The sequence below is a fragment of the Amyelois transitella genome, chromosome 3, assembly GCF_032362555.1.
Source record: "Amyelois transitella isolate CPQ chromosome 3, ilAmyTran1.1, whole genome shotgun sequence".
In the NCBI taxonomy this organism is placed as follows: Eukaryota; Metazoa; Arthropoda; class Insecta; order Lepidoptera; family Pyralidae; genus Amyelois; species Amyelois transitella.
In genome coordinates this window covers 12000543-12016246 of record NC_083506.1, presented here as the reverse complement: position 1 = coordinate 12016246, position 15704 = coordinate 12000543, and the positions used below count along the sequence as shown (strand labels likewise).

Here is a 15704-nt window from a genome sequence, read left to right as displayed (position 1 = left end):
AAACGTGGCCCTTCAGTCTTTTCGAGACTGTTGGCTCTGGCTACCCCGCAAAGGATATAGACCATATGTATGTATGTTTCATATTATTTCGGAAACTGTACAAATTGAGTAGAACAAAATTATTATTAATTATTTAAAAATTTATTAAATTACGTTATTGTTATTTGTTTACGCTAATGGACGTAAGATTTTTTCTGTAGTTGATAATAATACAAGGATTTTTACTGTTGTATATAATGGTACGGGACCCTTCGTGCGCGAGTCCGCCTCGCACTTACCCATTTTTGTTCGCTTTACTTTCATTCCTTTGACTTTCACGAGATTTAGCGGCGGTCTGCGGATGCTGTGATACTTTGCACCCAGAAAACGACATGAAATTGTCATTCCGAACCCCTGCTCTCTTTGGCCGTGCAGTTCTTTGTAATTTGAATTTTTCTTCGTCTCATATAAAAAGTGCAGTTGGGTTCGGATTTTTCACAAAGAGAATGAATTAAATTTTCATTTGATTATTTTTATGTTCAGTTAACACAATATTTGTATTGTTTTGACACTTGTTCCCGTTATAAACCTAAGATCTGTTTGTTATTTTTTACATACTTTAAATTTCATACATAAATAGGATATTGGAGAAACTGATTTTTTTTATGGACGTCAACAGCATTGTGATCGTTTTTTGTTATAAATGTATTTTTTTTAGCGATTAAGTTTTTTTCCTTATATTTATTTTTTATTAATTAAAATTATATTCTTTAACCATATATTAAATTGAAAAACACAGTTCCTTGTTAATTCTAGTCTACATTTACATAAGTAGTCAATGTCAAGTCGATGTGACAACAGAGCAGTTGATTAGTTAATCAACAGTATAAAGGTAACAGTCTACTCGTTCATCACTTGTATTGATTTTATCTAGTCTATGGACCTTTTATTGACATATCTGTACCTAGTAATTGTGTTTAACGGCTTTTATAATGAGGAGTTTGCAATGGGCTGAATGTTATTACCTGAATCTCAATTCCATCATTAAGTAATTCAGCTAAATGTGGCCTTACAGACTTTTCAAGACTGTCGGCTCTGTCTACCCTATAGGGGATAAATACGAAAAAACAATTTCAGTCTCAAATTTCCTTCAACCTCAGATTAAGCAGTGTGATTTGTCCCAATTTATTTTATCCAAGTTAAAAAAAAAAACAAAATTCTCAAACTATTAAAAAGATCATCAGTCAGCGGGATGATCATTAGTCCAGACGTCCCGATACGAGTCATCGCCGTCAATCTGGAATCTAGATTATTCCCGTCTCTCCGGGACTTTTTGTTAGGGAAATTGCTTGATCATTTAACGACCGGTGACTCTCGGATAAGGAAATAATGAAGATAGGGGGGAAAAACGGAATTTAAGCGTCGTCAACAAGCCTTATAATATGTTTCCAATGTAATTTGCTCTAGTAGGCAAATTATAAAAATATATCAGGCTGGACGTGGCTTTTCCTTTCGAGACTGTTCGCTCTGCCCTGTATATTTAAGTGCCGTGTGGTTCTCGGCTCACTCCATCTCATTTACATGGGTGTCGTAAAAGGCGACTAAGAGATAGGCTTATAAACTTACCACGGTACCACGGCCAGGGCCACGTGCCTTTCAGTTGTTCAAGACGGTTGGCTCTGTCTACCTCGCAAGGTATAATGTATTCAAATAAACATGACTATATGTTTGTATGAATACTCTTACATATAGGTATCACACAGCGTTCATCCTACGTGTATTAAATTTCAATGTCCCCTCGTTAAATTGTAGCGACAGGTGTGAGAAAGTGCACTTCGGGCATTTTCCCAGGAAAAGCGGAGTACAAGTTAAAACTATTCCCCAAGCACTCCGATTTTATCGGAGAACTAGTTTCTTTTTTATTTATTGAGTACTAGAAATCTAGCCAACTATATTTCTGTTAGTAACGACCTTGTTACGATTGGTCTAGGCATTCCGGCAGCACTGGAATGTGAGGAGAAAATGTCTGGAAAATCTTAGACTCGGGCGACAGCGATTTAACTTAGATTGTATTGTTTTTTTTTTGTTGTAGTGAAAATTGGAAAAGAATCGTCGGCGACGGCTTGAGATGTCAAATAAATAGTGAACATGATTTCGCCCGCGTTTAACTGAAATTCTCGTTTTTACATGTTGTTTATGTGTCGTGTGGTCTACGGTTCCAATATAAAAAATAATAGGGCCACTCCATCTCTTTCCAATGGATGTCGTGTAAAGCGACTAAGGGATAGGCTTATAAACTTGGAATTGTTCTTTTAGGCGATGGGCTAGCAACCTGTCACTAATTTAATCCCAATTCTATCATTAAACCAAACAGCTGAACGTAGCCTTTTAGCATTATCAAGACTGCTGGCTCTGTCTACCCCGCAAGGCATATAGATTTGATAATATATATAATTATGTATGTATTACATTTAAATTCGGGAAATTTATATAAATAAAATTAACATAAATAACTGACGTAGTTGTAACTACTGAGAATTGTAGGAAAAATTAAATAAACTGAGTTGTGCATTTAAACAACTATATTAGGTATATTGTAGTTACTAATTACAAACGTATTCAAAGAAATCATTATACATTTTAAAGCACGCACTACCATTAGGAATTGCTAGAGAAGAGCAGAGAAATCGCGGGAAAATACAAAGTCATTCACGTTTGACAGTGACATAAATCATGATGCGTTCCTATTTAACAAGTTTATTATCAATCCTAAGAAATATGTAAAAAAAAAAAAAAAAATCCGCGACCGAACGTGTCTCCTTCACGTACACAACAAAACAATTGACAATAGTATTGTGTCACAAACTGCAATAGCCCGCGTCCAATAGCTGGCCGTTCCATTCTGAAATAAATCGTTTTTATTGGTCGGAGGAGAGGTTGGAATGAGTTCAGAAAGCGCTTCGTATTAAAAAGTTTAATTCCTATGGCTTGTTCGTATTATCGGAGAAATGTGGAGCGAAACATATGTATGTATTTTTGTAAAATGAATTTTTACTTAATAATTTGCTGTGTAGTGTTTTTCAGTACCTTATAGTAGAAAGATGAAAGAATATGTTCCGGCTGGTGAAATCACGTCTATATCCCTTGCGGGGTAGACAGAGCCAACAGTCCTGAAACAAACTTGTTACAACTATTTTCACCCCTCGTATAATTTCGTTTTAGTTTCAAAGAATCTATTAGCAGAACACAACACGTAGAAGCACAAGCGACCACGTACCTAGGTCTATAAGTATTAATCTTCCTAGGTCTATAGGTATTAAGATTCCTTCAATTCAAAAATACATTTTTAAAATAATATAAGTACTAATAGTTAATACAGGTATTAAACGCGCATGTAACATACCTTTATTTTAACTTAGAGGTTTCGAATAATAATTTAATTTTCGATTATAAATGTATTTTTCATCTAAAGGTCGTATATAGATTAACTAGCTGTGCCCGCGACTTCGTCCGCGTGGAATATTTATTTTGGGCATCATATTTAGTATTGCAAACATCCTCCTCGGCTTTATCAATTATAGCTGCTAATTATTATGCAACTTGGCGACGACTTGGCCCACATCATTACCCGCGACCGAACGGAGACCGTATATATGCGTTTAGGGTGAGAGGTTGTGCGTTTGTGTGTTTGTTTGTGCAAACCAATGTTAGCATATATCTCCAAAACTACTGGTCCGATTTTAATAAATAAAAGGTCAGGCGGTCACGCGTATTAGAAAGAACGCTGGTTCGCCGTATTAAATGTTTCGCTGCAAATTGCTTATAACGACTATATCTCAAAACCTATTCGTCTGATTTATATACTGTAAATGGCAATTTTAGTCTACATGAAAAGCCGAAAGTAATAAACATATTTATTTGGATAAGGATTAATACTGAATTAAAGAAAATTGGTTTCAAAATAACTCATGTTTATAATGAAAAAATAATCTTAAAAAATGAACATAAAAGTGGTTATTGTAAGTAAACCTTAAGAGATAGATATATGCTCTCGCGGACTTTTTTGTGGCAAAAAATGAGTACTTCACATCTTTAGTACATTGTTTTACTATATCTTTGTTGGTTTGCGCAGCGTTCGCGTGGAAAGCTCGCAGATGGCCGACTCATTCAAGTTTCACCTGCATTGTTGACGTTTCCCGTTGGAAATCCGGGATAAAATGTAGCCTATAGCCTTCCTCGATAAATAGACTATCTAACAGTGAAAGAATTATTCAAATCGGTTCAGTAGTTTCTGAGATTAGCGCGTTTAAACAAACAAACAAACAAACAAATAAACAAACAAAACAAACTCTTCAGCTTTATAATATTAGTATAGATTTGTTTAACCATATTTAGGTGCTTAAACAAATGTACCATACCTGCAAACGCAACATCTGTCCAGTAGTGGCCTCTCTGCATACTTCTGTTTCTTTATCCACTTTCATCAATCTTTTTAAGCACACTCGCTGGTTTAGGGTATGACCTTTCACCAGAGAGTTCCAGCGAATGAATGACCGTGATTTTAATAAATTAATGCGAGCATTTCAAAGCAGGAACGTAGCTTTACCTACTTTACCTACATTTATCTGACGCCCTCGCCGGTTCTCACTAAAACTAGACTTTATTACATACAAGTAATAAAGACTGGTTTTATCTGGGCACTTGAAAACTTGAAATCTGTGCTCGAAGTCGCAGTAGTTACTCGCTGAATTCTGAAACGCGTTTAGTAATCCCCAAGTTTCAGCTTCTTAACGATAGTCGACTAATTTTACTGAATAACTGAGTGCCACTCAAACGTTCTCCAAATGTACGTGATGTTGAAAGTTTGTAATGCGATTAATTTTGTAGGGAACAATCTGCTTCTTACAATATTACCAGGGAATTAAAAATAGTGTTTAAAAGTGAAGGGAAAGTGCCGTGTGGCTCCCGGCAATAATAAAAAAGGACCACTCCATCTTAAACCCATGGATGTCGTAAAAGGCGACTAAAGGATAGACTTACAAACTTGGGATTCTTCTTTAAGGCTATAGGCTAGCAACCTGTCACTATTTGAATCTCAATTCTATCACTAAGCCAAACAGATGAACGTGGCTTATCAGTATTTTCAAGACTGTTGGCTCTGTCAACCCAGCAAGGGATATAGATGTGATTATATGTATTTATGTATGTAAATTTCCTAAAATATCCGTTTCAACTCTATAAAGTCAAATTTACACAGATTGTTTTTGCCTTTAGATGTAAACGAAGCTTTTTATAGAGCGTTTTTATGCCTCACTGATGAGAAAAGGCCTTTTTACTATGCTGTCGAAAACATAACTGTTTCTCTGTTTATAGCTGAGCTTTATAGTGTGTTTGGCAAAAGGTCAGGTCAACAGTACCCGACACCGACGAGCTTGCAACAGAGTTATGGATGAAACGATAGAAGTGTGCTGAGATCGTGACAAGTGGAAAGTAGTCTCTGTCTACCTCCGGGTAAGAGGCGTGATTTTATATAGTATGTTAATAGGGGGATCCCTTTCATTGGACTAATTTTTTTTGTCCTATTTTAGTTTGGCATAACGAGTTACGCATACTATTTTTTGTCATAATAGTTTTTTGGCGTAATTGGTTTTCGCATACTATTTCAATAAGCATAAATATAGTTTAGACTAATTTATTTATTGCGCGAAGCAGATGTAGTGTAATGCGCTATAAGGCGAGTACTTCTTAGGTTAGGTTATGCTAATAGTAGGTATGCTTAAAGAGATATGCCTAAAAAGTTATGCCAAATAATATTATGTGTAACAATTTATTAGGCAACACAAAGTATGCCATGTAAAATTATGACACAAAACTTTATGCTAATAGATAGAGAACCGTTTATAGCATGTCCGATATATGTAGGTATTTTACATGCTGTAAAAGATGCGGATTTTTTTGAGGTCGGCCGCTCGCCTTGACACCACTCGCCTCAGAAAATTTTGGTGCACTCGATGTTAGTGTTTTTCTACGACTCTTTTGATATGTGTAGGGAGAGAGGGAGTAATATTTTTATTTCTAGAAAGTGCATACTTACATAATATATATGTACATATACATACATACATACATACGTTAAATCACGCCTATATATACATATAATCACGTCTATATCTGAAGAGGGGTTAACAGAGCCAACAAATTGAAAAAAACTATAAGGCCACATTCAGCTGTATGGCTAAATGATGGAATTGAGATTAAAATAGTGACAGGTCGCTAGCCCATCGTTGACAAGAAGAATCCCAAGTTATCGTAAGACATCCATGGGAAAGACATGGAACTCTCCTATTCATAAATAACACCCTTTCGACGTTTATATTACGAGTATACGAGAGATATTGTTTTAATGCTGATGATCAAATTTGAAATTCGATTTAATATATCTAATGAATTAATCACAAAACAAAACATCCAGTTAAAAGCAAATAGTTGAGTAGATCAAATAATGCGATAGAGACATTAAAGGGTCAACATTGCCCTCCAGATGTACAAAGCCCAATCTCGAATCTCGGTATGGTGCGGCGCAGACGACGCACTTTTTGTCCGATCGAGTCTGTGACGCACGAGCGTGCGTTCGGTCGGACTTGCAAGACGCACAAAATTGTAAAGCAAAAAGTCTGTCAAGAATTATTCACACGCTCTCAACGCACATTTTTTATAATTTTTTTCGGACGTCTTTTAATAAGTGCGTATCGCAGTCTAAAGTTGCGTGTCGCCGACTTTGTGCGACCTCGGTCGTACCGACTCGGACAGACATTATATTCATTTTTATTTCGCACTCGGAAGGCACTGGTATCTGATATACATGCTTGGCAAAGTTCTTGATTAAAAAAAAAAAAGACTTGACAGGTTGCTAGCCTGTCGCCTAAAAGTAGAATCCCAAGTTTACAAGTCTATCCCTTAGTCGCCTTTAACGACATCAATGTAAAAAAGATGAAGTGGTCCTATTCTTTTTCCTATTGGTGCCGGGAACCACACTGCACCCAAAGCGCGTGTTGAGCCAATTTTGTCACACACTTTTTGTGCGTCGCGTTGAATTACACGAATGTTTTTTTTTTGCGTCGCACTTTTCACGTACACGTCCCTGTATATAATTGCCTAAAGTGCGTCGTGGATAGTCTGTCGTCTGCGCCGTACGTAACTAGGGCAAAAATTAGGAGGCCGTTACCATGGCAACCCCTCCCACCCCCGAGTGGAGGCTGTTGCTTCGCCTGACAGATTTCACTCTCAAACGGGTACTGTTAGGCGCCTTTAATTCAATGGTTGGTTTAATATTGTGGAGGTTATAAGTTTGTTTAAGTTTTGTGCCGTGTGGTTCCCGGCACCAATACAAAAAAGAATAGGACCACTCCATCTCTTTTCCATGGATGTCGTAAAAGGCGAGTAAGGGATAGGTTTATAAACTTGGGATACTTTTTTAAGGCGATGGGCTAGCAACATGTCACTATTTGAATCTCAATTCTATCAATAAGTCAAATAGCTGAACGTGGCCATTCAGTCTTTTCAAGACTGTTGGCTCTGTCTAACCCGCAAGGGGTATAGACGTGACCATATGTATGTATGTATGTTAAGTTTTAAGAGCCTCGTTGGTCGAATCGGTAAGGTGCCCGGTTAAAACGCGTGTTACGCGAAAAGGCACCGGTTCGAATCCCACCGCGGCCGTGTACCAATGACTATTTTCGAAATTATGGACATTAGTTTGAATACTAACCGATGCTATTAAGGTGAGGGAAAACATCGTGAGGAAACCTGAACATTCAGGCGACTGGATGTGTAACCATATGATCCAATACGGGTTAGGTTCCCTTGCAAAATGTTACGGAGGTCAGATGAGACTTAGAATGAATAATAGAAAGCAAAAAAAAATATTTTCATCTATATCCATTTCAGTCAAGAATACTAAATGTACAGACAAAATATTTTTACTGTTTTATTATATGTATAGTATAGATTAAAATTTAAAAAACCCACGAAAAGTACATCGCATCAAGTTCGTACGCGTATTATAAAAACACCCATTTTTTATGACCTGACTTTACCTGTAAGTAACACTGGTATGTAAACCAACTCCTCCCCAGACAAACAACTAATTACGAGGCTACACTTCTCTATGCCACATTATATCCAGTCAATTAATTTTAAATACATACTCCATTGAATAATTACAAAGTCATTAAAACGCGGCTATTAAAAATAAGCGTCTAATAGCGTCCACCGGTGCGTCCAAACATGAAAACCAGAACACGTGACGAAGCGATAGCTACCCAGTTGTACAAAATAACGAGTAAACAGAAATATACATACATATAATCACGTCTATATCCCTTGCGGGGTAGACAGAGCCAACAGTCTTGCAAATACTGATAGGCCACGTTCAGCTATTTGGCTTTAAGATAGAATTGAGATTCAAATAGTGACAGGTTGCTAGCCCATCGCCTTAAAAAGAATCCCAAGTTTGTAAGCCTATCCCTTGGTCGCCTTTTACGACGTCCATGGGAAAGCAATGGAGTGGTCCTATTCTTTTTTGTATTGGTGCCGGGAACCGCACGGCACAGGAATAACAGTAATATATGCTGGTTTAAAAGAGCGTAGGTGGTCGCACAGAAAGGCACATGTTCGAATCCCACCTCGGTACATTAGTTTGAATACTAACCGATGTTCTTACGGTGAGAGGAAACCTGCATTTTTCTGCAAAGGTTCAGGAGTTCAAAAGGTAGTCGCTTAGTGTATTAACTTGACTCACCCAATCTAGCGTCCATGGTTAAAGGCATACCACGCGAGCTCCACTCTAGAGAGGTAAGGATGCTACTACTAAAGCCAAGGGGAAGAAAATGGTTTCTAGGACAAGTCTCAGGGTTAATCAACCTGTATTAGAATTATTTATTAATGTATTTCAACTTTATGCACGTAAAATGTACAACAGGTGGACTTACAAGGCATTCTCTGCCAGTCGAACCTTATTCTTAGTCGAATTATCCATTAATGAGGTTATTTTTATATCTTATGGTCTACATTACTAATCATGTCTCTTTATTATCGAAAGATTTTTGCTTTGTGTAACAGATCTGACTTGCTCTTTGCTCATAATGATTTATCAGAAAATGGTTTTGCTTTCTCATGTTATCGCTCTTTCTGATGATCTGAAGCATCTTTGGGTGTCCCTTTTTTGCTCTGAAGACGTAACGCAAAATTTGACAAACTTTTAATATGTCACGAGGAACAAATACACAACAAACACAAGTTGAAGATCGCTTAAAGAAGAAAAGAAGGCCACTTAAGTTCATGTTGTGTGGTCACAAGACTCTAAAGGTCACATTAAGCTGGATGGCGCGTCACATCCAGACACTATTTAATTTATACCGACACCCATTCATGTTCGCCGGCTCCCCCTCCCCTCGCTCTCCTACCCCCACCCCTCGCCTCCACCCCCACCTGTTTCAACCCGAATTCACGTGAGAGAAATGAACGATCTGACTATTTTTCGTTTGATTTAATGATCAGCGAAGCTAGAATGGCACGTACGACGACGTTTTTGACGCGCAATAAAATATAGCTGTTTCCCTTTTTATTTTAAACTAAAACGGGACAACGATAGATTTTCGCTTATTAATTGATCCAGCTTAAAGTGGCCTATGGTCTCGTCACTATTCACTCTGTCTACATCGTATATATGAAAAAGATATTTTATGTTTTTGTGAATATTTTTGGTTAACTTTGATTGAAATCATAAGCGCCTTGCTTTATTCAAGTATTGTGACAAAAAAAATATGTTTGTGTGTACGTTTTCATTTTAATTTGAGTAAAATGAAAGTCATCGCCTTTATACCTTCCTCCATTACTCTTAGCAAATACAGTTGCAAAATTTATCTAATCTGACATTCCAAAAGTCGATTTAAATTTCAATGTAAACGTTACAGTTCCAATGGGTACGAACATTTAAATTGATTTAAAGTACAGTTCCGTGCTGGCGCATAAATTATGGGGAACACTGAATCTACTTTGCTCTGAACACAGGTGGGTCGGAATGAGCGGTAATTCGTTGTCGAAACTGGTATTTAAGGCTTTGAAAGATATCATTCTAACAATTACTTGTTCAATACCCCAGAGGACGTCTGCAGCTTCGCCCGCCTAAAATTAAAATCCTAATCCCAATAATTGGTGACTCTTCGGAAATTCGGGAAATCCTCTTAAGAAACCTAAATATTAAATTTCAAATCGCTATACCTACCGGTTAGAGATGTGCGTTGATCAGGGTCCTCTATTATATTTAGACTAGCTGTGCCCGCGACTTCGTCCGCGTGAAATAGTTATTTTGGGCATCATTGAAGCCCTCACAGATGAATAATTTTTCCCGTTTTTTTTTCGCATTTTCTATTATTTATTCGCTACTAATAGTTGCAGCGTGATATTACCTATATAGCTTAAAGCCTAAAGCCTTGATAAATAGTTTATTCAACACAAAAATATTCTTTCAATTTGAACCAGTAGTTATTGAGATTAGGGCGTTCAAACAAACAAACAAACTCTTGATGTAAATTTATATGCCCAACATAAAACCTAACCTCTGTTTTAGAAAGAACATAATTTCTGTGCACATAGTTTTTTAAATTTAATAAAAAAAATACAGTAAAAATAGGACCGACCGACGGCAGCTATCGATTGTAACACGGTCAACATTGGTTTTAATAAACCTTCTAATTCAGGCTGTAGCAAGCCCAACAGACGTTTCAATTAACTCTTTCTAGTGCTCCAGCTCTTTAATCGAATGTGGCAACGGGCTCGTTTTGTTTACTCGTGTGTCAATTGTTTTATTCGTAACATTTCTGTATTTCGTTTGTGGCTTTTGTAGGCGAATTTCCTTTGCCTAATTCCAAACGGCTGAATAGACGTTGTTTCCTTTGCGGCGTGATATACGGCTTCGATGAATGCGGCCAGTAATTCCATTCAGTCGTTCCATTTTCAAATTGATTGTTTTTTGCAAAGAGTTTGGATTCCTTTCGTGTTTTGTTTTTTTTTTTCGTTTCAGTGAAGTAATTATATAAAATAACATAAAAACTTCACCAATTCGTTTGAATTCAATTATAAAAGTAATTACCAGTAGCTAATTATTTCTTCCCTACACTATAAATGGCACTTAATTATATATAAAAACCTACCCTTGCGGGGTAGACAGAGGTAACAGCCTTGAAAAGACTGATTGACCACGTTCAACTGTCTGGTTTAATGATAGAATTGAGATTCAAATATCGGCAGGTTGCTAGCCCATTGCTTAAATGAAGAATCCCAAGTTTATAAGCCAATCCCTTAGTCGCCTTTTACGACATCCATGGGAAAGAGATGAAGCAGTCCTATTCTTTTTTCTGTTGGTGCCGGGAACCACATGGCACTAGGTATATAAATAATCGTTTTTTATAATATAGTTCTTCAAGTTTGTGGCAACACTTTTTGGATTTTTACTTTGTATTAAACAATAGCGTGAGTGAGTACTCCAGCACTAATATTACGGCGTCCCGCTTCTGCGGTAGATTAGCCGCCATGATGAGACTTTATTGCGCGGCTTCCGAACGCTAAGCGGAAAACTGTTATTGTGTTTTTAATGCCGGCCTCTGTGGCGTAACGGTTAAAAGCGTGGTTAGATGATAGGTGAGGTTCTGTTCTCGGTTCGGGTAAGTATTTGCATAAGTTTATTTTTGTGTATCCTCGTCAATTTTCGCAATAACAAAATGATGTGCCGTGTGGTTACCGCGGATCTTTTGAATAGATGTCGTGAAACTACGACTAGCGACTTAGTTATAGGCTAATAAACTAGGTATTACTCTTTTAGGCGATGGGCTAGCAACCTGTCACTACTTGAATCTCAATTCTATTATAAAGCCGCTGAACGTAACCTATCAGTATCTTCAAAACTGTTGGCTCTGTCTACCCCGCAAGGGATATATACATGACTAAATGTATGTATGTAAAGTATCCTGCATACTATGTATGTGATCGTAGTCTCCACAATTTATGGTCAAAATTCTTTCGCAAAACTAAACACTCTGCGGCATATTATTCTGTTTTTTTTTCTCAGTTAAAAGTTCGTTCAACGCACGCCCGCTGGATTTCCAGATCAGCATTTGCGAGCATAGCTCACGATTTTCCACAAAAAAATAAAAAAAACTGTGTGAAATTTCGTCTGTAGCATAACGGGTAAAAAAGTAACTAAAGCACCACGCCGGCTGTGCGGCAGAGGTTCCTTTGCCCGTCCTAAACCGAATGAGACTGAAAAATGTGACGTTTCTACGAGTTTTTCTTGACTAAGTTTTGAACGGGCTGGGGTCGGATGGTTTGTTAATTGCTTCAAGCATATCAGTGTGCTTTATGTGTGGATTCGCCCGCTAAAAATTCGTTGCATAGTAGTTGAAGTTGAGTTAAATTTCGTTGAGTAGTGTTGGTAGGAGGCGAGCAAAAAAAAAGGTTGTCTGTAAAGTCGGTTTACTAACGATAGTTGAACGTGACAACGTCTTAAGAAAATACTGATAGAATGGTAGCATTTTTCAAAAGAAAATTTTAATTTCATTTGTTTAAAGAATTGTATGTATATAAAGAAGGAGGTATACGCTGCTGAACGCGAAGGCCGATTGTGCCTCTTTGTCGCTCGTTCCGCGCTCTCGCTTGCACTTCAAGCTTTACGAGCGACTCCCACCTCACCTTCGCAACCTTTGCAGGTAAATCTGACCCATATTGGATGTGTAGGTTTCCTCACGATGTTTACCCTCACCTTAAGAGCATCGGTTGGTATTCAAACTAATGTACATAACATGGTGTATGGCCGAGGTGGGATTTGAACCTGTGCCTCATTTATATTTAAAGCTGCAAGATAAAAGTTCAGCGCTGTATCTGGAGAATACTGAGTATAAGTAGATACCTATATTTAACATTAAAATCACTTGATTATCTTTTAGGAATCTGCTTTCACGCGATTTTTAATTACCATTTATAGACTACATTTATGTTCTAATTCTTGTAGTTAACATCAAAGATTGTTTAAGAGCTTTGTGGACTTTTCTAAATGACGTTCTGTTTGAACTTTCAGTCCCTTCACATGTGGCCCAGCCACAAAACACTTGAGCCTGTATAAACAACATCTGCCAGTGTGCCCCGAAAACTTTGGAGCGAGTAAAAAGAATATTTTTCACTTTATTTTATTTTATTTATTTTTATTTTATTTTATTTGGAGAACAAACAGTCTTACATAACTAGATAAACAAAGAAATAAACAACAAATGACCATTAACATGTTCTCGCATATGAGTAACTAAGCAGCTTGTCTGAAAGAGAAGGAAAGAAAAATTTAGGGGGAAAAAACTAACATAAAAAAGAGAGAAATCAGAAAAAAAAAAGAGATATATCACACAAGGAGAACACCTAACTTGCAGAGAGAGAACCATTAAACCATGCCTGAGATAAAGTGTTTTTAAATTTATTGACACTAGAATTGAATAAATCAAGATCTGGGTGGGCAGCTATTTTATTTATCTCAATAGCAGATCTGACAAAGAAAGAGTTATGTCTATATTTACATGCACTATATGGAACATAAAGAAATGTGGGCAACCTAACAGTTCTAGTAGGCACTTTCAAATAAATTTTATTTAATAAAGATGGAGTATCTAACTGGCTTTGAGCAATTTTTACTAAAAACATAATATCGGCAGTTTGTCTGCGAATATATAATGGCAGAAAATGGTACCTTGAACACATAGAATTATAGTAAGAATCAAAACACTTTGTTTTAAATTGCAAGTACCTTAAAAATTTTCTTTGGATTGATTCAAGCCTATCAATATATATATTGTACTGAGGATTCCAGACTTGGGAGCAATACTCGAGGGAGCTACGAACCAGGGCACAGTATAGTATTTTTATCAGTTTAACATTAGTGAACTGAGAGCACGACCTTTTAAGAAATCCTAAAGATCTAGAGGCCTTTTTAACTATGTGATCGATATGAATTTCGTATGTTAATTTTGAATCATGTATGATACCTAAGTCCCGAATCTCTTCGACTCTCTTTAGTTCATTGCCTAATAAACAATAATTGTATTGCGTCGGTTTTGTCTTTCTGGTAAATGAAATATAGTAGCATTTATTAATGTTTAAGTCCAATTTATTACTAGAGCAATATTCAGCAAATTTATTTAAATCCTCTTGAAGAAGTAAACAATCCGACACACTAGAAATGTTACTGAAAATTTTCATATCATCCGCGTAAAGGAGAACCTGAGAGTTTGAGAAGCAGGAGCGCACATCATTTATGAAAATATTAAAAAGTAAGGGTCCTAATAATGAGCCTTGAGGTACCCCAGAAGGCACCACATTCCAAATAGATAGGGAGCCATTAATAGCTACGGCTTGGGATCGGTTTTCAATATAAGAGCTGAACCACCTAAATAGGTTTCCATGGATTCCGGCTAAGTAAAGTTTTTTTAGCAGGATTCCATGATCGATACGATCGAATGCCTTGCTAAAATCCGTGAACACAGAGTCCACTTGTCCACCTGATTCCATATTAACTGTAACATAATCAATAAAACTAATAAGATTGGAGTTAGTCGACCTCTTTCTTAGAAAACCATGCTGCTCTTCGATAAATGATGAAGCCAAAGCATTGTACACTTGATCATGTATAATTTTCTCAAAAATTTTTACGAAAATGCATAATTTAGAAATTGGTCTATAATTTTTAATATTACTCTTGCTTCCATTTTTATGTACTGGAGTAATAAATGCTTGCTTCCATATTTTAGGCACAGTCCCTTCAACAATAGACCTTCTAAACAGAATCGATAAAGGATGACATAAACCAGCAGCACAGCCAGCAACAAATTTAGCATCAATCAGGTCAGGCCCTGCACCTTTAGAGATGTCAACAGTTGTTAACGATTTGAGAACAAAATCAGTGTCAATTTCAATATTCGAGATCGAATTAAATCCATGCGAATGACCAGCAGGAACAGAATTTGAAGAATCAGTGGAATTGTCTTGAAAATTAGAATGGAAATATGTAGCAAAAAGATTGGAAATATCATCACTAGTATCAGCTGATTGATCTTCAAGATACATGGTTGAAGGCAAAGAGTTCGAACCATGTCTATTAGATTTTATAAAAGACCAGAATAATTTAGGTTCCTCAATTATAGTATCTTCGCACCGTTTAATATACATATCATAGCATTCTTTTTCCAGTCTTTTCGCCCTCTCTCTCAAAAGATTAAAAGTTTCGCGGTCACTCAAATTTCTATACTTTTTAAACTTAATAAAGTATTTACGCTTTTCTTTAAGTAATTTTTTTAAAGAGGACGTGTACCAGACAGGAAATTTGCCTGAAGAAATTATTTTTCTAGGCACAAATAAATCTCGCAAGCGATATAGGTGATTATAGAAGGCATCCGTAGCATCATCTAAGGAGCAATTATATAACAACAATTTCCAATCGACTTCATTAAGTGAACTCACTATTGCCTCAAAGTCGGCTTTCTCGTACACAAATTTAATTCTAGGATTGCTCTTAAGTGCGACATTTGTTAAGAAGGATAATTTGATCTCAAGCGATTTGTGATGTGGGTCCTCAGGAACCAGAGGATCCTCACAGTGTGAGACAACTACGGGCCCATTGGATAGTACAT

At 36.8% G+C, this 15704-nt stretch overlaps 1 protein-coding gene across 1 annotated transcript in view; it reads left to right on the top strand.

Annotated features, from left to right (window-relative positions):
• Positions 1 to 11573: 11573 nt before the first annotated feature.
• LOC106132211 (neuronal acetylcholine receptor subunit alpha-7) overlaps positions 11574 to 15704 on the top strand; it is a 59960-nt gene continuing 55829 nt past the window's right edge. Inside the window, exon 1 of the mRNA XM_060948705.1 lies at positions 11574 to 11679. Coding sequence (XP_060804688.1) covers positions 11673 to 11679 — 7 coding nt within the window. The 5' untranslated portion in view covers positions 11574 to 11672. The remainder of the gene's footprint in view (positions 11680 to 15704) is intronic.